General features: G+C 38.2%; 1 protein-coding gene across 1 annotated transcript; it reads right to left on the bottom strand.

Moving 5' to 3' along the window:
- Nucleotides 1–4,202: 4,202 nt before the first annotated feature.
- Nucleotides 4,203–5,399, bottom strand: LOC127080412 (uncharacterized). Its single transcript, XM_051020733.1, has one exon. It carries the CDS (start codon nt 5,397–5,399, stop codon nt 4,203–4,205), a length of 1,197 nt encoding a protein of 398 aa, XP_050876690.1.
- Between the last annotated feature and the right edge of the window lie 19,976 nt (nt 5,400–25,375).

Below are 25,375 nucleotides of genomic sequence, written 5' to 3' on the forward strand. Positions count from 1 at the left end.
ATAGCAGCCTCAATACCAAAGATACTAGCCTCGTATTCGGCCATATTGTTTGTACATTCAAAACATAATCGGGCGGTGAAGGGGAGGTGGAAATTAGTTGGAGAAGTGATTACTGCCCCAACGCCATTTCCATGAGCATTAGAAGCTCCATCAAAAACCATGGTCCATCGGGATCCAGGCTCGGGTCCTTCCTTGGGACCGAGGATGTTGCAATCCCTAATCAACATGATATCCTCGTCCGGGAATTCGAAACGCATAGACTAATAGTCCTCCAAGGGTTATTGTGCAAGATAATCAGACAATACACTCCTTTTGATGGCCTTTTGAGTGACATGTTGGATATCGTACTCGGTTAAAGCCATTTTCCATCGGGCTATTCTACCGGTTAGAGCCGGCTTCTCAAAGATGTATTTGACAGGATCCATTTTAGAGATCAACAATGTCGTATGAGTGAGCATGTATTTTCTTAAACGTTTGGCAGCCCATACTAGTGCGCAACAAGTCTTTTCAAGCATCGAATACCTACTCTCACAATCAGTGAACTTCTTGCTCAAATAATATATTGCATGCTCTTTTCTACTAGTCTCGTCATGTTGGCCGAGGACACAACCCATTGATCCTTCGAGAACGGTGAGATACATAATTAATGGCCTACCAGGTATAGGAGGCATCAACACAGGAGGCTCTTGCAAATATTCCTTTATTTTCTCAAATGCGTCTTGGCAGTTATCGTTCCAAATGATGGCTTGATCCTTTCGAAGAAGTTTGAAGATTGGATCACAAGTGGCAGTGAGGTGAGATATGAACCTAGCAATGTAGTTCAATCTACCTAGGAATTCTCGGACTTCTTTCTCGGTTTTGGGTGCAGGCATAGCTTGTATGGCCTTTACTTTCTCGGGATCTACTTCGATGCCACGTTGACTAACGATAAAACCCAACAATTTACCGGATCTTACCCCAAATATGCATTTTTGTGATTAGGCCTCAATTTGAACTTCCTCGGCCTCTCAAACATCTTTTCTAGATTGACAAGGTGTTCTTCTTCGGTTTGAGACCTGGCTATCATGTCGTTGATGTAGACCTCAATCTCTTTATGGATCATATCGTGAAAGAGAGTGACCATGGCTCGTTGGTATGTGGCGCCGACGTTCTTCAATCCAAAAGGCATCACCTTGTAGCAAAAGGTGCCCCATGGTGTTATGAAAGTGGTTTTCTCCATATCTTCTTGAGCCATGCAGATCTGGTTATAACCGGAGAAGCCATCCATAAAAGAGAAAACAGAGAACTGAGCGGTATTATCTACTAGCACGTCAATGTGTGGCAGTGGAAAGTCATCTTTGGGACTTGCTCTATTTAGATTTCTATAATATATGCACATTCTTACTTTGCCATCCTTCTTAGGTACATGCACAATGTTAGCTATCCATTGAGGATAATTGGAGACCGCTAGGAAGCCGGCGTTGAGTTGCTTTTGTACCTCCTCCTTGATTTTCATAGCCATGCCGGGACGGGTCCTTCGTAGTTTTTGTTTTTCTAGAGGGAATTCTTCTTTAAGGGGTAGATGATGGACCATAATGTCAGTATCGAGGCCGGGCATATCTTGGTATGACCATGCAAACACATCTTTGTATTCCTTCAAGAGCTCAATCAATTTTGTCTTCACCTCGTCTTGTAGAGCGGAGCCGACTCAGACTTCTTTCGCTTCCTCATCTGTCCCAAGGTTAATCACTTCCACTGATTCTTCGTGCGGCTGGATGACTTTTGCCTCCTGCTTGAGCAGCCTTGCTAATTCTTTTAGGAGTTCGGCCTCTTCCTCACACTCTTCATCAACTTGATTAATCGGGTTGTCAAAGTCGTATGAGGCTGTAGCAGAATTGTCATTGGTGGTTGTCAAGGATGATCTGCATGATTTAAGGTCCATGCTTTTATTGGTATGAAAGAAAGGATGATTTGAAAAGAATTTAAAAAAAAACAATGCCATGAAAAAAAAGAAGTGAAATATATAAATGAAAGGCAAGGATCTCAAAATTGATTGCGAACATGAACGCTTTTTCATTAATGATTAATAAGGAAATTTGATGAGGCCCTACAAATGATTCCCCCATGCCTTGGGCTTGACATGGGTTCTTTTGATAAAAAAGGAAGGAAAACAACATTGGGAATTACATTTCAATCAAGGTCACTTTAGGTATTTCAAACTCGGTCCATTTGGTGGAACCATTTCCATAAGTATTTATGAAGATCAACCCATCATCATCTTCTTCTTCTTCTTCCATGGCACAAATACGGTTGTCATCCAGGTAACCAACACTTGAGAAGTTTTCAGATAGCGGGAGCACTGATCCCCTTGTAGCTATCGGCGCGGGCTTCTTCAAATTCTGGGAGTTGTATCCAAAACCGATGCGGTTCTTGTTGGAAGTAAGTTCAAGCAATCTTCCCCATCCTTGGGGGTGTCCATCCTTTATGATTGTCAGGGCGTCTTTAAGAGATGCCATGGGCGATTCGGCATCTTTTGATTCATCCCTTGCTGGGCAAACCATTTCAACATTGATAACTTCAAATGATTGGAATGTGACTTCCCTTATTTCCCCTTCTCCTTCAACGTATCGGAAGGATGGGAGGTGACTTACCATAATGTCCTCCTCACCCTCGACAATAACTAGCTTATCATCAGCTAAGAATTTCAATTTTTGGTGGAGCGTTGAAGTGACTGCACCAGCTGAGTGGATCCAAGGCCTCCCAAGCATACAACTGTAGGCTGGGTAGATATCCATTACAAAGAAAGTGATGAGGAAAATATGGGGACCAATCTTCATAGGCAAATTCACCTCACCGATTACAGTCCTTCTAGTCCCATCAAATGCTCTTACTATAAGCTCACTCGGCTTCATTACGAGTCCTTCAACAGTTAATTTAGCAAAGGAGCTCTTAGGCATCACATTGAGGGAAGACCCAGTGTCTACCAAAACTCTTGATAGGACTGTGTCCACACACTCCATAGAAATATGGAGAGCCTTGTTATGATTCCTCCCCTCGGCGGGAAGCTCTTCATCACTGAAACCCAAGCTTAAGCTAGTAGCGATATTGTTAACTACTCCTTCAAACTGACAAACAGATAACTCTTGCGGCACGTGAGCTGTCCTCAGAAATTTTACCAAAGCATCCTTATGGGCCTCCGAGCACATTAATAAACACAACATTGAGATTTTTGAGGGTGTCTGGTTAAGCTGATCAACTACTCGATAATCGCTCTTCTTGATAATGCGTAAGAACTCGTCTACTTCATTGGAAGGTGTGAGGTCTTGTCTTTGCTGAGCGCCATCAATTTTTTTTCTTTGTCTAAAGTTGAAGGATTGATAGTTCCAATTGGAGTGGGTGTCGGCGCAAATATCCTTCCACTTCTCGTGACTCCGCTAGTGCCGGTGATATTGATCATTGGGTCACTAGACTTTAACGGTTCTTTTGGTACCTTCTGACCATGAATGTAGACTGAGGTGTCATACATCCATGGGACTGTCTTGGTGTCAACATATGGGAATGGTGCGGGAACTGTTATTACGATCGGAGTAACAGGATTTGTCGCCGGAGTTAACTGAGAGAAGTCATATGGAATTTGCAGAGGAGGGACTTCTTCGTATGGTATCTCGAGGGTAGACACATCTTCCTTTGTAGACGGGCAGTCTACCACCAAGATCCCTTGGTTCATTAATTGTTGTATGACAAACTTCAATGTTCTACATTGTTGCGGGTTAATCAGACAATGTTCATAGTCATTACCGCAGATGGGAAATGTATTATTCTTCATTAAAGCGTTCTTGATCTCGATGAACGGTGTTTTTAACTCGTCCACACAGGACATCAATCTCCTTCCATTGTCAGCTTCCATCATGTTCACTGATGCATTATTGTGAGGGGGCATTGGGTTATTATTTACATTCGGCCCCTTGGGGGCAAACTTGATTGCCTTAGAGTCAATAAAATCTTGAACCTTGTACTTTAATGCTTTACAATTCTCGATCGAATGCCCAGGAGCGCCATAATGAAATTCACAGCGGGCATTTGCGTCTAACCGGGAGGAAGAACCGCTGGTGGGGGTCCTAACTCCCTTAGTTGTACAAGTGATCCCCTCAATAAATATGGTAGAATGTGGCTATAAGGCATGTGAACTGGGTCAAACTTCTCTCGGGCCTTCACATCCTTTGTTATTGTTGATATTGTGGTTGTTGACGTTGCGGTTGTCGTTGATACCGCTGTTGTTGTTGAGTTTGAACAGGAATTGCAAATGGTTGTTGTTGACTCGGTTGGACGGGAGCTATGGCAGCTACTTGTGGATAAGTGGGATTTCTTGTTCGAATGATGGAGGCAGCATTGGTCTCGCCTTCTCGTTTTTTACCGTAGGGAACAAAAGGTTTCTTCGATGCACTAGAAGCACTGGCAGAGTTCTGGATCTTTCCCATCTTGATCATATTTTCTATCCTTTCATCGGCTAAGACCAGGTCGGAAAAGCTCGAAGAGGTGCTCCCTACCATTCTATCAAGGTATGGACCTTGCAGGTTTCCCATAAACATGTCTACCAGTTCTCTTTCTAGCAATGGGGGTTGTACCCTAGCAGCTAATTCCCTCCACCGCTGGGCATAGTCTTTGAAGGACTCCTCAGACCTCTGAGTCAGATTTTGTAACTGCGTGCGATTAGGTGCCATATTAGTGTTGTACTGATAGTGCTTGAGGAATGCCTCGGCCATTTCCCTCCAGGTGTGAATATGGTTGCCTTCGAGTTGCATGTACCAATCCAAAGATGCCCCACTGAGGAAATCTTGGAAAAAATGCATTAAAAGTTGATCATCGCTGGAATAGGCAGCCATCTTTCGGCAGTATGCCCTAATGTGCGTTTTAGGATCGCTATTTCCCTTATATTTTTCAAAGTCTGGAACTTTGAACTTGGCCGGAATGATGACCCCAGGTACTAAGCACATCTCTGCCGTATCAAGGCCCAAAATGTCAGTGCTCCCCATTGCTTTGAGCTTTTCCTCGATAGCCTTTACCTTCCTCTCGACCTTGTTGGTTACCGAACCAAAGGCGTCATCCTGAGAAGCATCCCTTGGGTTGAAGAATGCATCGAGTTGGTCGTCTGTCTCAAAAATATGAGGACGAGGATTGTCGTTTGGAACACCGTTGGGTGCATTAATTTTAATTGGAGGATCAACTTGAGGAAGTGGAGTCAGAATCTCGACCGTTGGAGGGGTAGGAGGATTGGTAGTACTGGCACGTTGGTTCATTTCTTCTTGCATTTTTGCCATAACCTCTTGCCCTCTTGCGACTGCTTGAATAGTCTCCATCAACTGCCGCATTTGGGATACTTCTTCCTGAAGGACAACTTGATTCTCTTGAAGTTGCTCCATGACAGCTTGTCGACGTCCTCGTGTATCGTACCGAAAAGTCAGCTTTGGAGAGTGGTTCTGGAAGGAAAAAAGGGGTGGATGGATGAGTTTTTTATGTTTTTGTGTTTCGAAATATGCATATGATGCATGATTTTTTTTTGTGTTAAAGCAAAGCTCTTTTTAGTTATTCATGTTTATTCATTGCAAAAACTACTTGACGATTCACGTTCACAATCATGAAAAAAGGAAAACACAATAGAGAAAAATCACAACTTTCATTCATCCTTTGAAGGGAAAATAAACAGCAATACATAGAAGTTGTAAAATACAAGTAATGGAAGCAAATAAACAAACTAGATATCCACCCTAAAAGTGACCCATTGAGACTTGCGGAGAGCCTCAATGTCGGTGATGAGTTTGGCCATTGTTCTTTTGCAGAACTTGACAAAGTGGTAGACCTCCTTGGGGGTATTATCTGGGCACATTATCAGATCTGCCTTCTTCAACTTGTCGGGAAAGTCTTGAAGGGCATAGTTGGTTAATACCGTCATGTTGGTGTACTTATCCCTCTATTCTTCGTAAAGGGCTTGGAGATTATGGATGATTTCGTCCCTTTGAACAATGGCAGCTTTGAATCCATGGCAACACTCATCCCAATATCTGCAGTTATTTTGCAATTCTACATAGGCTTGGTCATAGATTACCCTCTTCAAGTTCTTGATTTGCTGGCAAGCTCGTCCAAGGTTGAACTGCTCACGCATGAAGCTTCGGTGAATCTTTTCTTTCTCTAGTTGCTCCTTGGCTAGAAAATCCTTATACTCTTTTAGAGTGGTCCTTAGTTCGAGAATCTGGGCCTCGTAATCCTTCCTTGCGTCTTTCTTCATGGCATTAGACCTCTCGACAGTATTTTCAAGGTCCCTGATGATTCGGGATGCTCGATCCAACTCCTCGTTGCGGAAGTCTAGCTCAGAATTAGCTCCTTGTAAAGCTCCACCAACCCAAACTCTTTGTCCCTCGGCTAATCAGAGCCTTTTCTTGCTATCTTCAAATTTTTCACAGACTTGCTTACCCTTATCCTCCAAGACGTGGTTACTTTCCTTGGCGCGATTGAGTTCAACTCGTAGTTGAGTGTTTTCCAACTCGAGCTCTTTGATTTGGCTGGTAAGCTTGTCCATGTCCTCTTGTAGGATAGGTTCGGGCTCGGGCATCAACGGGAATGAAGAAGGATCAAACAGAAACGGCATCTTAACCACCCTAGCCCTCTCTTTTACCCACACATAGTAAGGTTCCTTGGCTAGGATATTTTTCTTGCCCCATTCATGGTCAATACGGACTATGCTTGTCCAAGCTTTTCTCACTCTTTTCACGTTTGAATCAAGCGGATCCACGGTATTGATGACAAATGGAATGAAATCTCTTTCCTCGGGGGGACTTGTCATGGCGTACCCTAGTTGTCTCTTGAGTATAGCAAGGTTGTAGTTGATGCAACCTTATGTTCCTATCAAGGGTACGTTAGAGAACTCTCCACATCTTGCGATGACATTCTTTATATCTCATTCCCTCTTGTACCATAGAATTGAGTTGGCAGACAGAGATGCGAACCTTTACGGCCATGTCAGTTTGTTTTCGGTGAAAGGTCCACTTTGAGGCATGCGGACCCTCATCCAAAGATGTAGCATAGGAGCGCAACAAAGGAAAGTACCTCCCTTCTTCCCATGCCTTGTATGGAAGGTATGGTAGAAATTGGCAAGTAAAAAAGGCACCAGATTCTTTGTTAAAAAGACTTCAACTGCTAATTGATTCACGAACTTGTCCAGATTCGGGAAGAGGACAGTTCCATGAATCAAAAGTGCCAAGGTTGCACTGCAAAAGTCGGGTCTTCCTTATTTAATCATTTCCCAAGCATGGGCTTCTAGGAAATTTTGAGTTAAACCTTTGAGGGATCCTTTAACGCCCCATTATCCACTAACTTGTTGGTGTTGATACCCAAGATGAGTGAGAGCTCGGTCAAACAAAATCCTTCTTCCAATTTCGGGAAAGGGTTGTATTCCTTGATTGGTCGATTGAGGAGTATATCGAGGTCTTCCAAGGTTGGAGAGATTTGGATGTCTGGGAAAGTGAAGCATCTTAAAGGGACGTCATAGTATTGGGACATTATAGTGATAGCACAATAGTCAACCTTCTCGGTTAGAAGATCTACGATGTTCCCAAAATTGGCTCTAAACTTGTTGTCTTTGAGAGCTACGACCTTTGAACAGAGGATCTTTAAGACCTGATGTCGGGACTCTTGAAGCAGAAAGAAGAAGTGCTTTTCCTTGTTGAAGTATCCATGATTGTGTCGGAAAATAGTCTTGTAATTCTGCGTCCGAACAAATGAAAATTTTAAGAGCTTTTCTTATTATTTTGATGATGATTCAATGTATGAATGAATGATTGGTTTATTATTTCCACAGGATTTTAGGCATGGGTTCATGGTTTTGGGCCATCGTGACGAAGCATGGAGTTAACAATGACTGCTTAGTAAACCAAGGTTCTCGCTTTATGTGATCTAAGGCTTTTGGAAAATTGGGTGTAAGACAGTGCCCCTAGAGTCATGGACTTCCTTGACTGTCAGCCTCTTATGTCAATTTACTTGCCAGGCGACTGCTCCATCAAAGTCATCTACTCTAAGTGAGATCTTTGTATCGACCCTTACGAGGAAGGCACCTCGGTGGCCTATATTACGCGACCATCGGTCTAGGCTAGCCATATTTTTAAAGGTTCTAAAAGGGGTCTTAGGGTCATTGACTTTAATAAAAGAAAATATGCTTACGCCGAAAGCACGACGGCCATCAATCCCCTTAAAAGAATCTACCACTAAGTGAGGTTCTCGTACGACCGTAACGAGGAAGGCACCTCGCGGATCAATACTACTCAACCTCTCCTATCTCAATCAAACTCTCAGACTCGGGTGGGGAGTCTTTCACACAAGGTTTTTTCCTTTGCAATCATTATTGCATCCAAAAACTCTTCGTCACAGAGTCAGGGTTTCGGACCAACACGTAAACAAAGAAAATATGCACGGGTTAGCAAAGAAAGCAATATATACAGAAAAAATAGATAACAGATAAATCTCCACATACGTAAAAGAGGAACAACCCAAACTAGGATAGACTTGCTTAGGGAATTTCGGTCCCCAGCAGAGTCGCCAGCTGTCGCTACCGGGATTTCACGATAACGAAACCGGGACTAAAGAGATGCCAAAGAGAGGCAAAGTCAGATGAGTCGCCACCGAATTTTATTTAGTTTACCTCTATCGGAGAGGAGAGGGGAAATAATCGATAAAACCCTCGGAAAAGAGACGCGCACGGGAAGCGCTAAAAGAGAATAAGGAATCGGTCTCGCAACCGAGATTTGGGTTCGGAAGTCGGTTACGTAAGGGGAAGGTATTAGCACCCCTTACGTCCATGGTACTCCATAGGATCCATTTGGGTTGTTTTACATACATGGGATTTATCTATTATTGTTTTATTTTCAAAAGAATATGTGAAAAGAAGGGGGTGTTTTTTGTTATTATAGTGCTCGGCGAGGATTGGGGCCCTTGTGCCTATGTATCACTCATTCGGGGATAAGGAATCAGAGCTCCGTAGTTCGGAGTAGAAAATGTTTGTGTGTTGGTTGATTTTACCTTTGAAAAAAGGGTTTTCGGGATGATGCCCTAAGGCACAAAAATGAGTTTGATGAGTTGTATTGTTTTTACCTTGAATAAGGGTTTTATGAAAGAATGTTTGTGATTATATTATACTAAAGTCTATGGGTGGAGGTGATTATTCTAGACAACAAGCCAATCGTCTTGCGTCCAAAATAATCAGAGTAAGGATATGAATGCTCCATTCTCACTCATTCTCCACCACTTAAGGCTCGTGGCGCACAATAATAATCGTAATTATTAAGTGTTTTGAATTTGATTATAAAAATGCCACTTGACATTGAATCAAGGATTTATTTTATTTAATTATGAAATTTGGCTTATGAAACATGAATGCAAAGTAACCAACAAGAAATTAAAGAGTCTCATTGTAAGGTAACCTAAGAGAAAGCCTTTTGTGTGCAAAAGTGGCCTAAGCTAAACAAAGGATAATGGTCTTACAAACATGTCCCCCTAAGGTGGTGCCATGATGCCATTCTTACAACATGCATGTAAGTTACGGATGAAAATCTAAGTGTTTACAAAGTATCACAAAGAGTAAAGGAAGGCTTCCAAGCAAAGGTCCTAAGATGAAATCCTCTAAGTCCAAGTTGATTAAGAGTGGAGTGAATATTTTTGGTCTTTATCATTTTATCATGTTTTTGTTATTTTTAATGTATGATGACAATAAAATAAATAACAAGTAAATAAACATGCATGATGAGTTTGTACAATGATGATGATAATGAGTACTTGAATGTAAATTACAAGGTAATAACATAAAAGTAAATCACAAGATAAAGAAAGACAATATCACAATAATAATGGTTAATGAATGTAAATGACACAAAATAAACCACAAGTTAATGGTAACAAAAAACACAATAACAAAGGTTAATGATAAAAAAAAGTTAGTGAAGTATAATTAGTGGTTAATAATATGTACACAATGAACATGTTGAGGACTATTTTTTTCATAGGTCAAAAGGACTCAAAATATGACACATTAAGGGATAGCTTATCATTGATGCAAAGTATTGAAGATGATTGAAAAATCAACTAACAATAGATTTGTAACAAAGAAAGTTATGCAACCCTAAGTCCATCTATCAATATTATGATTTGTTCTCTTTATTTTTGTTTTTTACTCCTCTTTTATTTAGCAAGATAGTAAGAGAGTAAATAAATTAGTATAATGTAAATGATATGGTTAGATAACAACGAACATAAATATAAACATAGACATAAAGTACTTGAAATAAAGTGAACAATAAAATAAATTGCAAGGAAGTAAAGTGCAATAATGTAAATGTTAGGAGTTAGTAGTTAGTGGTTAGTAGAATAACAATAAGCAAATAGAATAACAAGTTAATGTAAGGAAAATGGTTTCATCTATGTATCAAATGACCCAAATATGGTTGAAATAGAGGCAACCTATCAATGCCTCAAAGTATCATGAAGGATCTATTGATCAATCATTAATAGGTTTGAAATATTGAAGGTTTTATCAACTCTAAACAACCATGGCCATGATCTAATAGATCTCATCAACCAAATAAATGTGAAAACAAGTAAACAATAAATAGCAAATGAAACAAAATACAAAGTTTGATTAAAGATGGTAAACAACCATTTTCGACACAAAAAAAATAGAATCAAAAATTAACAAAGGTTCAGCTAAAATCATTACCCAAAAAATGTTGAAAAAGGGTAGGTTGAAATGGGGTTGAGCTTGGATATAAAGCAAGGGGTTTGGGATGAAAGTGTTTATGGTGGAAGTTTAGTGAAGGAGCTGAGTTATGAGTGTTAGAGAGTGAGAAGCTTTGAAAAAAATATGAAAGAGGACAAAGAAAAGTTGGTGGGGTGACTTTTCTAAGTGAGAAAGATTTTTTTGTTTTGACTTAGGTTTGGAGAGGAGAGTAAATGGTACTTGGACATAACTTTTGGGGGTTAGGAAGCATGAAAAATGAGGGGAAATAGTACCTCTATTTATAGGGAAGCAAAGGGGTTGAAGTGGGTGGACCAAAGGGTCCTCTGTATAAAAAACAGAGCTATTTCTGTTGTCTGCGCAGGTGTAATCGGTTACCCTGATTAGGGTAATCGGTTACACAGTCCAAAAATGGCCAAAAAATCAGTTTTTGGTCTGGGTAATCGGTTACCATGATTAAGGTAACCGATTACCCAATTTTTGTTTTGTTTTGAAATAATGAATGTATGCATGTGTAGTAGGGTCATGGATCAGATGAAAGTTGTATCGGAGTAGGGTGAATTTTGGGGTATGACGACCCTAGGGTTGGGACTTGTTTGAGTGTTTTGAGATCACCAAGCATGCTTGTATTGTATATTATTGCTTTTTTTATTTTATTACTAACCAAAAGCACAAAAATATGTCACTAACTCTTTTTGTTTTGAAGCTCAAGTGATCATGTGCTCCACAATGCTCCTAGGAGGCTCATAAGCCCAATGCAATGGCTAGATGAAGATGAGAAAAAGCATGACAATGGTCCACAAAGTTCCTAATAATCATATATGTCTCCCAAGTATCTCAATTTTCCAATTTGATCAAGATAACCCAAAGGGATTGAAGATTGTTTCCCAAGGAAACCCTAATTTCACTATGCTTTGACTGTGCCTTGCCCATGAAGCAATCTCAACCTCTTATCAAATTTAATCAAGGTAAGTTATTTCATTTATCATTTTATGAATATGTGAGCCTATTTTAGACCCCTCAATTATTTATTCATCAAGATTGGAAGTTTGGCCTTGAAAAAGTTGACCAGTCAAGTCATCTAACTAAGCTGAGCACCAATGAGATATAACTTTTGAGGTGTTTGTAAAATGAAGATGACCTTAAGAGAAACACTGTTCCTAAGAACCATATGAACAACTTTCATGTTCATCAAAAATCCATTTGAAACATGGAAGGTCATCATTCATTTCAAAACATTATAGGTCATTTTGACTGAAACCCTAATTTTGGGTCAACTTACCAAGGGCATAACTTCCTTAATTTTTATGATTTGGAGGTGAGACAAAATTAATTGGAAATCTTGAGATATCTAATTCAAATGTTATGTTGGACAAAATTTCATAATCCTAAAATAAATACATGTGATAATGCAAACCATTATAGGTCATCTTGGACCTAATTCATTGAATTTGAAAAAGTACCCAACATCAAATGCCCATAACTTTGTCATAGAACCTCCAAATGATTCAAACTTTGAGTCTAGATTGACCATATTGAAAAGATATACAACTTTGATGTTGGAGGTTTTCTCATTTGAAGCTTGTATCATTTGGGGAAATTTTTCAAAGTGATTTGAACATGTTTTGTACTTGAATTTTCACAGCCCGTTTTCATCAATTTACGCATGCCAAATTATTTTTTCCCATCATGACTTTTGTTCCTTATTTCAAGGGCTTTCCAACCATTACTCACAATACTCATTTGGACCTACCATTTGTGAGTTTCGAATGTATTTCGATTAAGGTGCATTTTGGATATTGTATGTTAAAACTTGATATGCAAGCTTTCTCCATTCAAAGTGCACGTCCAAATGACTTTCATGTGGTATCAGCAAGTTGTTTCAGCCATCATTGGGCCTTCCACACGCTTGCACAGGCCCAGGCAATTCAAATTCCATTTGCCATGCACATGAGTAAAGCATGATCAGCTGATGCATTCACCTATAAATAGAGGCGCCATGAGCTTCGTTCACTAACCTTTTGGAGATCCCAAGGGCTGCAGGAGTGAAACCATAGTCATCACTAAAGGAATTAATCACTTTTCTTCAATTTTTCGAGCTTGAAATTCAACATCATTAGCTGAGTTTTAAAGCCAAATTCCTTAGCCTATCACTTCCATTACATTCATAGATCAAGAAGGAGCAAGGATCTTGGAGAATTCATGGCCAGAAATGCATCAATTCAAAGGTTTATTCTCAAACTTTTTGGATCTGAACCTATTAATTCAATGTAGTTTGCTTGTGTTTCTGTAGTTTTCTGAAGTCCTCATACTTGAGGCAAGCCATTGGTGCTTTCAATTCTTCATTTCATGAGCAATCAGTATGAACACCATGATTTTCTCCTTCACATTTCTCTCAATATAGGAAGAGTGAGGAAAATCCAATGGTACAATGATGATCTCCATCCCACGAGCTTCATTTCCATGTCCTTGTTTTACATTTTCATTAAAATTTATTTCCCTGCAACCGATGGCCGGAAGTTGTTGTTTCGCCGGAGAAGATGGTGGTTTCCACCACCACCACGTGTGTCACTTCCTGGCCATTGGATCACCTTGCCACGATCTAATCTCACACGCCCATTTCAATTACTTCATTTAATGCTTTGTGTAGCGCGCTTGACTCATGTGTAGCGTGTTTCCTCAGATCTAAGCTATTCATTGATGCCACGTCAATTAATGAAATGCATCCTGTGGCGCTGCTTTTTTTTCATTTATTTTATTTTATTTTTATTTTCTGTTAATTCCTTTTATTTTCAAAAATTCATTAAAAATTCATTAAAAATTCATTTGAAGTCTGAATAATATGAGACCAATTCCAAAAATTTTCTTGAAAAATCTAGTTTCATATTATGATTTTTAACTATTTTTGTGACTTCATTTGATATTTTTTATGAATTACTTGTTTTTTAATGCTTTTAATTCATTTTTAAATACTTTCTTACTTTTAAAAAATCCAAAAATATTTATGGATCATGATAAGTCAATGAAAAATAGTATCAACAATTTCTTGATTGTTTTGAGATTATTTGAGATTTTAATTCATATTATGCTATTTTTAATTGTTTTTAATTGTTCTTAATTACTTTTTGATTTCAAAAGTTTGTGAGAAAATTAGTCAAAGCTTTTTTGACTATGTTGAACCTATGAGAATTTAATTGGACTTTTTAAAGTTGATTTGAATTGAATTTGAGGTTCAACCTTATTTGTTTATTTTTTATTTGCATTTTATTTTAATTCAAAAAATACCAAAAAAATATCATTGACTTCTTGACTTGTTATCTTCATTTCTCTTCTGTTTGGTGTTGATTGAGTTTGATTTGATTCAAATTTGATCAATTGGAATTGGTTGTTGTATTCTTTTCCCCTTTCTTTCCATCAATGGCCAATGAGTTAAAGTCTTGAGGTTGGTCTTGACAAATGAGAAGCTTAACCTTCTTTGATCCAAACCAAACTCAACTTGATCCATGATCAAGTGAGTTGTTTTGTGTCCAAGATAGGTTGCTTTGTGTCCAAGATAGGTTGCTTTTTGGTCAAGCAAATAATCAAAAGTCAATACAAGGCCCTTCCCCTTTTGTTTGGCATGGCAAGTTTATGGAGCTTGGCTTACTAGTCATGATCTCTAACTTGTATTCTTTGCCTATATTCTTATTAACGGGCCACAGATAGGTGTGACTACTACATTAGTCCACTTACGATTGCTTAACATAACGCTACATTGTCTTATGACAAGCTAACATAACCTCACTAACTACTAACTTTAATTTGAGCATTTAATTTCTTGCCATTTATTTTTAATGTCATTTATTTCTTGCTCATTATTCATATTGATTTTCACTTTGCTCACTTGAGCACATATTTTATGTTTATGTCATTTTTCTTTTGCTCATTTAAGTCCATTATTGTATATATATATTGCTATTTTGTGTTACTTTGTGTTTGTTTTGTGTGGACCAAATGCAAAAGGAGAAAGGACTTAGAACTAGGATTTCCCTATGCTTAAAGGAGTTCAAGAGCAACTAGGCCTCATGCCTTTAGAATGCTAAAACTCAAAGTTGACTTCAAAGGACTTCTCCTCCAAACTTATTCTTTGTCCATTCCCTTTATTGTGTTGTGAATTTTTTGATGTTTGCTTTTGTGTGATAGGGATCCCATCTTGATATTGTGAAAAGAAGACCATTGCCATGAGTAGCCAAGTTAAGAGCCAAGCCAAATGGAGATTCTAGGAGCTTGAATTCAATTATTGTTTGCTTGTTTGTGTGCTAAGTCCAAAGGAAAGAAGCATCTTGAGTCATGTCTATGACTTCAAGAAAAGGAACTCCAAGGGTTTCTCTGTCCCCTCTTATCTTTGTATGCTTTAGGAATAACCCTTCTCTTATTCTCCCCACTCTAACCAAGCCAAAACACATTTTCAAAACTTTGACTTTATTTCAAATTAGAAACCTAGGCTTTAAGCCTTTGACTTTTAAAAACTTTTTTCATAAATACTCATTGTGAATAAACCTTAATCCAACCTTGACTTCATTTTATAAATAAGTCTAACTTGTAAATATAACCCATCTCAAGTTGTTTTGTGGTTCGAATGGCCATTTTTTAAAAATCTTTTCAAAACATTAGTCATAGGTTTGAGTTATCATAGTGGTTGATGTAAATCTCACCTCATCCTTAGTGTTGGATTATAAGCCTTCCATGCTTATTATAGGGTTAACCCCTCACTAGCATGTTGAAGCCTTCCTCACGTGGTGGATTGTTGGTTTAGGTTGAGTTTTCTCCCTTTGATAACAAAAGACCTTAAGGCTTTTGTTTAAAACCAATTCACCTATATTTGAAATTTTTACCCCGAACTACGAGGTTTTGATCCTCCTTTATGATGGTACGTAGGCAATGGGTTCATCCATTCAAACAACAAAAATTGTAAATATAATCTATTTTCTTCTCATCCCTCCAATCTTTTATACAAATCTTTTCACAAATACCAACCTACAACACATGTTTGCAAAAAGATAGCTTCAAAAGCGTCCACACTACCAGCTTGAGCGAAAGTGGTAGCATCCTTGATGAGGAAAACAAATGGCAACCCAAATAACCCTCCTTTCTTCACCCAATGAGCCTCTATCTCAGACTTCTTCAAGTGAAGAGCTTCAACAATAATACTAGATCGGGGAATCTCCTCCAATCCATTAAAAGGCACTCTACTAGAATAAGGTATCCCCAAAAGATGAGAATACTCCTCCAAGGTAGGCACAAACTGAAAATCTGGGAAAGTGAAGCAATGGTAGAGAGGATCATAGAACTGCACCAATAAACTCAAGAATCCTTCAACCACATCAGTAGACAAGATGGACAGAAGCTTCCCATGACGTTGTTTGAAGTTCAAGGGATCTAATACAAAAGATGCTAGCTTCCTTAACTCTTTCAAGTCTGGACATCTGAAACTGTACTTCTTAGTGTTCCTTCGTCCACAATCCATGGTCTGAAAATATTTACAAATGACACCTTAGTCCCTTGAAATTTTATGTGATGAATGTTGTGATGCGCATGAAATGCATGAATACAACAATCACAAGTAAGGGATCACACACAAGGCAAACAAAGGTCAAGGGATGAATCAAGTCATTGTCAAGATCAATCATCCATTTTGGTGGATTATGGTTTACACCTTATCAACACCCAAGTTCCATTGATATTGACAAGACTTGATTGGATCAACCAAGAATCAAGGGTTTGTTGCAAGTCACGACCATGGAGTCTGGGTAAGAACCATCCTAAAGGAGTGAACTAAGGATAAAAACCTGTAGATCATGTTCTAAAAAGTTCCCAGAGTTTTAATTCCATCTATCAGATATTATAGGTTAAGATGACTGACTCATCGACCCATAATATTCTAAAGAGAAAATCGTCTGAGTGTAGTATCGCGTAACAACTGTTATCAAGTCTACACCTGAACAGTTTCTGCACTACGTCCTAAATAGGCCAAGATGGGTTACGTGTTCTAAGGTCCTCAGCTTCTCAGACCCAATTAGAAGTAGTGTAGCGTGGTTTTCGTTACTTTTAGGTTTATTGACTAAACCAAAACTCAACATACAATTTGAGTCGCCACCGCACTTTTATTTGTCCAAACGAAAGGCTAAAAAGCGAACAAAAGCCAAGTAAGAAGTTTTTCAAATCAAAAACTAATAAAAATGTCAGAGATTTAGGTAAGGGGGTTGGTTATGAAATGGGAAGGTTTTACGCACCCAAAACATCCTTAGTACTCTAAGGGAACCCTTTTTGCAAATATATGTTGTAGGTTGGTATTTATGAAAAGATTTGAGAGATGGGAAGAGAATAGTTTATATTTACAAATTTTGTTGTTTGAATGGATGAACCCATTGCCTACGTACCATCACAAAGGAGGATCAAAACCTCGTAGTTCGGGGTAAAAATTTCAAAGATTGGTGAATTGATTTTAATCAAAAGCCTTAAGGTCTTTTGTTATCAAAGGGAGAAAAATCAACCTAAACCAACAATCCACCATGTGAGGAAGGCTTCAACATGCTAGTGAGGGGTTAATCCTATAATAAGCATGGAAGGCTTATAATCCAACACTAAGGATGAGGTGAGATTTACATCAACCACTATGATATCTCAAACCTATGACTAATGTTTTGAAAGAAGGTTTTAACAAGTGGCCAATGGAACCACAAAGCAATTTGAATTGGGTTATATTTACAAATTAAAGTTATTTACAAAATGAGGTCAAAGTTGGATTAATGTTTATTCACAATGAGTATTTATGAAAAGAGTTTTGAAAAATTAAAGGCCTAAGGCCTAGGCTTCTAATTTGAAACAATGTCAAAGTTTTGAAAATGGTGTTTGGCTTGGTTAGACTGGGGAGAAGAAGAGAAGGGTTATTCCTACAACATACAAATATAAGAGGGGAAAGATAACCCTTGGAGTTCCGTTTCTTAGAGTCATAGAGATGACTCATGATGCTCCTTTCCTTCGGACTTAGCACACAAACAAGCAATCAATAAATTGAATTTAAGCTCTTAGGATCTCCATTTGGCTTGGCTCTTAACTTGGCTACTCATGACAATGGTCCTCTTTTCACAATCTAAAGATGGGATCCCTATCACACAAAAGCAAACATCAAAAAGTTCACAATACAATAAAGGGAATGGATAAAGAATAAGTTTGAGGAGAAGTCCTTGGAGATCAACTTTGAATTTTAGCACTCTAAAGGCAGGAGGCCTAGTTGCTCTTCAACATATTTTGCATTCTGAAGGCATGAGGCCTAGTTGCTCTTGAATTCCTTTAAGCATGGGTAAATCCTAATTTTAAGTCCTTTCTCTTTTTGCATTTGGTTCACATCAAAACAAACACAAACAACATAAAATAATAATAAATTTATATACAATAATGGACTCAAATGAGCAAAAGAAAAATGATATAAACATAAAATATGTGCTCAAGTGAGCAAAGATAAAAATCAATATGAATAATGAGTAAGAATTAAATGACATTAAAAGTAAATGGCAAGAAATTAAAAGCTCAAATTAAAGTTAGTAATTAGTAAGGTTATGTTAGCTTGTCATAAGACAATGTAGTGCTATGTTAAGCAATTGTAAGTGGACTAATGTAGTAGTCACACCTATCTGAGGCCGGTAAATAAGAATATAGGCAAAAAAAACACAAGTTAGAGATCATGACTAGTAAGCCAAGCTCCATAAACTTGCCATGCCAAACAAAAGGGGAAGGGCCTTGTATTGAATTTTGGTTATTTGCTTGACCAAGAAGCAACCTATCTTTGACACAAAATAACTCAATTGATCATGGATCAAGTTGAATTTGGTTTGGATCAATGAAGGTTAAACTTCTCATTTGTCAAGACCAACTTCAAGACTTTAACTCATTATCCATTGATGGAAAGAAAGGGATGAAGATGGAAGGGAGGGGAATAAGAAAACAATAACCAATCCCAATTGATCAAAGTTGATTCAAATCAACCTCAATCAACACCAAATAGAAGAGAAACGAAGATAACAAGTCAAGAAGTCAACAATATTTTTTTTGTATTTTTTGAATTAAAATGAAATGCAAATAAAAAATAAACAAATAAGGTTGAACCTCAAATTCAATTCAAATCAACTTCAAAAAGTCCAATTAAATTCTCATAGATTCAACATAGTCAAACAAGCTTTGACTAATTTTCTCACAAATTTTTGAAATCAGAAAGTAATTAAAACCAATTAAAAACAATTAAAAATAGCACAATATGAATTAAAATCTCAAATAATCTCAAAACAATCAAGAAATTGTTGAGACTATTTTTCATTGACTTATCATGATTCATAGATGCTATGAAAATATTTTTGTATTTTTTTAAAAGTCAGAAAGCATTTTAAAATGAATTAAAATCATTAAAAACCAATTAATTCATAAAAAATATCAAATGAAGTCACAAAAATAATTAAAAAGCATAATATGAAACTAGATTTTTCAAGAAAAAAATTGGAATTGGTCTCATATTTTTCTGACTTCAAATGAATTTTTAATGAATTAATGAAAATAAAAGGAATTAACAGAAAATAAATGGAAAATGAAAATAAGCGAAAAAACCACAACCATCTGATCCACATTCATTAATTGTTGTGGCACTTGGCACGGTTTAGATCTGATGGCGCACGATACATCCAAGTCAAACGCGCCACATCATGAATTAAATGAAGTAATCAAAACGGATGCACACGATTAGATCCTGAAAACAAGATCCAAAGGCCAGGAGTATGCACACGTGGTGGTGGTGGTGGTGGAAACCACCATCTGCTCCGGCGAAGCAACAAATTCCGGCCACCAGTTGCAGAAAAATAAAACTTAATAAAAATTAAAAACAAGACCATGGAAATGAAGCCCGTGTGATGGAGATCATCACTGTACCAATGGATCTCCCTCACTCTTCCTATATTGAGAGAAATGTGAAGGAGAAAATCATGGTGTTCATGTTGATTGCTCATGAAATGAAGAATTGAGAGCATCAACAGCTTGCCTCAAGTGTGAGGACTTTAGAAAGCCACAGAAACACAAGAATGCTACATTGAATTAAGAGTTCTAGATCAAAAAGTTTGAGATTATACCTCTAAAGTGATGAACTTCTGGCCACGAATTCTCCAAGATCCTTGCTCCTCTTTGATCTATGAATGTAATGGAAGTGATAGGCTAAGGAATTTGGCTTTAAAACTCAACTAATGATGTTGAACTTCAAGCTTGAAAAATTGAAGAAAAGTGATTAATTCCTTTAGTGATGGCTATGGTTTCACTTCTACAACACTTGGGATCTCCAAAAAGGTTCACAAATGAATGAGAGGAAGTGGTTATTTATAGGTGAATGCATCACCTGATCACACTTTGTTCATGTGCATGGCAAATGGCATTTGAATTGCATGGGTCTATGTAGGCGTATGGAAGGCCCAAGGATGAATGAAGCAACATGCTAAGATCAAGTGAAATGAATTTGGATGTACACATTGGACTGAACAAGCTTGCAATTCAAGTTTCACCATAAAATATTAAAAAGCACCTAAATGAAAAGAATTTCGAATCTCCCAAATGGTGAATCCAAAAGACTAATGTGAGTAATGGTTGGAAAGCCCTTGAAATAAGGAACAAAAGTCATGTTGGGAAAAAAATTGGCATGTGCAAATTGATGAAAACTGACTGGGAAAATCCAAGTACAAAACATATTCAAATCACTTTGAAAAATTTCACCAAAAGCAAGATTAATCAAACCCCTATGTTTTCATGATGCAAGCTTAAAATGAAAATATCTCCAACATCACAGTTGTAGATATTTTCAATATGGTCAATCTAGACTCAAATTTTGTATCATTTGGATTTTCTATGACAAAGTTATGGGCGTTTTATGTTGGGTACTTTTTCAAATTCAACGAATTAAGTCCAAGATGACCTATAATGTTTTGCATTATCACATGTACTTATTTTAGGATTATGAAATTTTCTACAACATAACATTTAAAGTATACATCTCAATATTTCCAATTCATTTTGTCTCACCTCAAAATCATAAAAATTAGGGAAGTTATGTCATTGGTAAGTTGACCCAAAATTAGGGTTTCGGTCAAAATGACCTATAATGTTTTGAAATGAATGATGACCTTCCAAGTTTCAAATGGAATTTTTATGAACATGAAAGTTGTTCAACAACATTCTTAGGAACATGTTTTCTCTTTCGGTCATCTTCATTTGACAAACACATAAAAAGTTATATCTCATTGGACTTCAGCTTAGTCAGATGACTTGACTGGTCAACTTTTCAAGTCCAAACTTGCAATATTGATGAATAAATGATTGAGGGGCCTCAAATAGGCTCATATATGCATAAAATGATAAATGAAAGAACTTACCTTGATTAAATTTTATCAGGGCTTGAGATTGCTTCATGGGCAAGGCATAGTCAAAGCACAGTGAGATTAGGGTTTCCTTTGGAAACAATCTTCAAGCCCTTTGGGTTATCTTGATCAAATTGGAAAATTGAGATACTTGAGAGACATATATGATGATTAGGACTTTGTGTACCATTGTCATGCTTTTTCTTATCTTCATCTAGCCATTGCATTGGGATTAGGAGTCTCCTAGGAGCATTGGAGCACATGATCACTTGAGCTTCAAAACAAAAAGAGTTAGTGACATATTTTTGTGATTTTGGTTAGTAATCAAATAAGAAAAGCAATAATATACAATACAAGCATGCTTGGTGGTATCAAAACACTCAAAGAAGTCCCAACCCTAGGGTTAAGGAGCCAAACATGATATGCTCCTTGAGGCAATGCACTTGTGCAATAACATGATGCCATGAGGGATCTTAGGGCCCAAATTAGGGTCTTACAGATGCCCCTATTTAAGGTCGTTCTATCCGGAGTTATGAAGGTTTAAATCTTCGTCTCGACGAGGTAGAATGAGCTTAAATAATAACAAAGAGATTAATTTTGGTCCCTAAGAGACCTCATGATGCAAATGTATGTATGCAAAATAAAATCTTTATGGTGAATAATTGCCACGAAGGAAAAGAAATCAGGAGAAACTGAAAATCCATAGGAGTAACACACTCACTAGGGAGATGGAGACTCTGGGGAAAATAAGATAAAAATGCGTGAGCAGGTCACGACTTGAAAACATGCAGGGAGACACGAAGGGATTCCACGAAAATAAATCGATGGAAAGACTCGAGCTAACGCAAAGATGCATGTATTGAGGAATATGCCAATACAGCAAAACTATCCACAAAGGATAAAATCCGGACTCAGACGGGGACGTCCACAAAGGACTCAGCTGAGGACGAAACAACGAGATATTACCGGTTACTGGGTAATAAACTCAAAGAGAGACATGTTATCAAAACATCGGTTACTGGGTGAGAGGACAACATGCTCAGGGAGAAAGAATATCTAAGATCGATATAAGGGTGAGAGATATCAATCATTGAAACATCTGAGGAGGACCCAAAAGACACATCTCGACTCAGGAAAATATGACTCCACAGGGGACAAAAAGTCATAATAGGGACCAGAAGGAAGGATCACCAGGGATACCAGTTACTGGGCATATAATAGGTGACCAACCAGGCGTGAATTGGGAACATATCCAAGACACTCATCATCCAAAAGGAGGGATGAAAAAGCAAACTCGACTTACAGGATGGACATTCGATTCCACAAGGAAATACGAATCTTACTCGACTGGGGAAGAAAAGACTTCGACTGAAGAGTGCATGAGATATATTATCTACTACCGTTATATGGGTAAAACATAGATAACATACTCACATGGAAGAAATCAACCGAAAAGAAAGAACATCAGGATACCGGTTACTGGGTATAAAATGATGACCAATCAGAAGGAGCAACAATCATTACCAAACAAGGGTAAATGAAAGATGACTCGGCGGGGATGAATTGCTTGGTAAAAGCAATTATCCAAGAGATATATCACCGGTTATTGGGTGGTATACTCAAAAATGAAGGAATATCAATACTAGTTACTGGGTAAAGATAACCAACAAAGAGGGGATTACATTTACCGGTTACTGGGTAGAAAACCACAGAAAATAGGACTTACAACTACCGATGTTGGGTAGAAGGCCCCAACAATCCGCTAGGGAGCAGATGAAAAATTACTGGTTACTGATCAATTGAACAACTGAACCACAAGGAACTGCAGGGGAAAACAAGAAAGGGATCAATCTAGGAACAAACTAGAAAGACACAATCAAGCAAGATTCAACCCGATGAGGATATAACTCAGAGGAGTAATCATCCACGAGGACATAACTCAGTGGGGAAGAAAGAAGGAAAGATAGACACTTTCTACTTATGAGGATGACTCTATATGGAGAGATCAGACACAAAACATCTGCTTGGGGAAGAACATTTCACCAACAGCAGGAGATAACAAGCAAAGATATATGGAAAAGAATGTTTCATGAATATCTGAATGCTATGATTATGCATGTATATGCATGATTTGTGTATGATTAATGCTGACAAACAGACATATCTAACACAAACAAGTTCAAGAATCAGGAGCGAACACTTGGCAAACATCTCAACAAGAAGGGTGAAGCCTACTGGAGAAATCAGCTTGGGAACAACCTGAGAAGGATGAAAATAAATCATCAGGGGATATCAACCCTATCCCAAAGCTACACTCGGTGAGAATACAAAGAAGATGCATTCAGGAGCAGCGAAAGAAGATGAGCAAATAGAGAACTCAAACTCTGATGGGGATTGTCTCTGCGACAAGAGTAAACAAGGGAAGACCTTAACCATAGCTGGGAATAAGCAAAGTCAAAGCTTCCAACTGCAGGAGGTAACACTCTGCACAGGAGAAATCTTCCAGAGGCATACAATCCTGACATAAGGAAGATGCTGAAAATCTGCCGGGGAGTTTCCATTAACTCTCTTGGGGACAGGGGGTTAAAACACGATAATATCCTCCGGAGAAGAAACTCTACTGGGGAAGCTTATCAAGACATGATGTGGAACTCCATGGGGAACAACCACCAACTAGATATACACCAATCAAAACACTCCCTTCTATCTGGGGGAGAGGAAAACTCTGCAAGGGGGAATAATAGCATTTTGCTCCACTGGGGAAGGAAATAAACATCTTCACCACCAGCTCTGAATGGTAGAAGAAATCTTCAGACTCAGAGGAGATACAAACATCAAGCTCTAAATTGGCAACCCTACTGGGGACAAGCTGCAAATGCTCTGGAGGAAACCACCCTAGCTGGGGAAATTGGTACTGAATCCTTCACCCACAAGCGACATACCAGGGATACCTCTTTTCAAAATAAATGAAAAGGGAAACAAACCCTTCATCAACTGCAATAGGCAACTTCCTGCCGAGGAGACAAATATCTGGAAAAGACAGCTCTGTAGGGAATACATGCTTACTACGTTGGAGATTCTTACTCAGGATGGGGAAAGACAATCTTCCTCGTGAGTAGAAAGTCAGGATAGTGAGACAAGGGATATTCTCAACTCAAAGCATATCAACTTTTATCAATCTATAAGGGATTTTAGGTCAGCCCACACAAGGGATGACAACCATACAAATGATAAAACATAAATGCTAGTGCCTGGTATAGAGGGATACACATCTCTAAAATATCGAGGCAAAAATCGGAAAAGAAGGGATCATCCACAGATCAATCACTGCCATCAAGGAGAACTTCCCCTACCAGACTCTCTAGGAAGCTAAGGATGTACTATTCTTTCTGCGCTCGCTGGGGAGACAACTTGAAAGTTGATGAAGAGGATATAAGAATTCTAGAATATGAACAAATGTCTTACCCTTTGATGATCGTACTATTCTTGGGAAAGCACTAAGGACATTCCACTTATCCTTTCAGTCATTGTGAATGTTCACTTTGTTTAAAAAAGTTTATTTATGAAAACTTTATTTGTTTAAAACAATGATATTTATCAATTAAAACATGCAAACGTTTGTTGAACAGAAACAAATAAGAGTGCAAAAAATTGGATAACAACTCAAATTTATTTAAGAGAATGGTAGTCCGCAAATGGCGAGACTCCATGGATCTTTACAAATTTGAAATTGGTGATATACATGGAAAAGGGCTACATTGAACATAATGACCGTTTCTCCACCAACTCTGAATCCACTGTATTTGAAACTTCAGTTGACGATGACTGAGCGAGAATCTTTGACGGACGACAGTTGTAGAACAAAGTCTTGTCAGTATGTAGTTACTTGCCAAGTCCCTAATTTTGCCTAGATTGCCCCGGGGTGAGGTACTCAATCTAGCGGGATATACATATTCATTCATTTTTTCATGTCTCTAAATTTTGCCTGGATCGCCCTTTTGGGTTTTCAATCCACCGAGACGCTCATTTTTGCCTAAGCCGCTCTTTCGGGTTTTCAGCTTAGCGAGCTATTCTGTTTTTGTTTTTTTAGGCAAGTATTTCTTGAGTGCACCTGAATTCACAGGACAAGTGAAATCCTTCCCATCCATAGTTGAGTAACAAGGCACCGTCTGAAAAGGCTCTCTTAACAACATATGGA

The sequence above is a fragment of the Lathyrus oleraceus genome, chromosome 5 (genome assembly GCF_024323335.1).
Source record: "Lathyrus oleraceus cultivar Zhongwan6 chromosome 5, CAAS_Psat_ZW6_1.0, whole genome shotgun sequence".
NCBI lineage: Eukaryota > Viridiplantae > Streptophyta > Magnoliopsida > Fabales > Fabaceae > Lathyrus > Lathyrus oleraceus.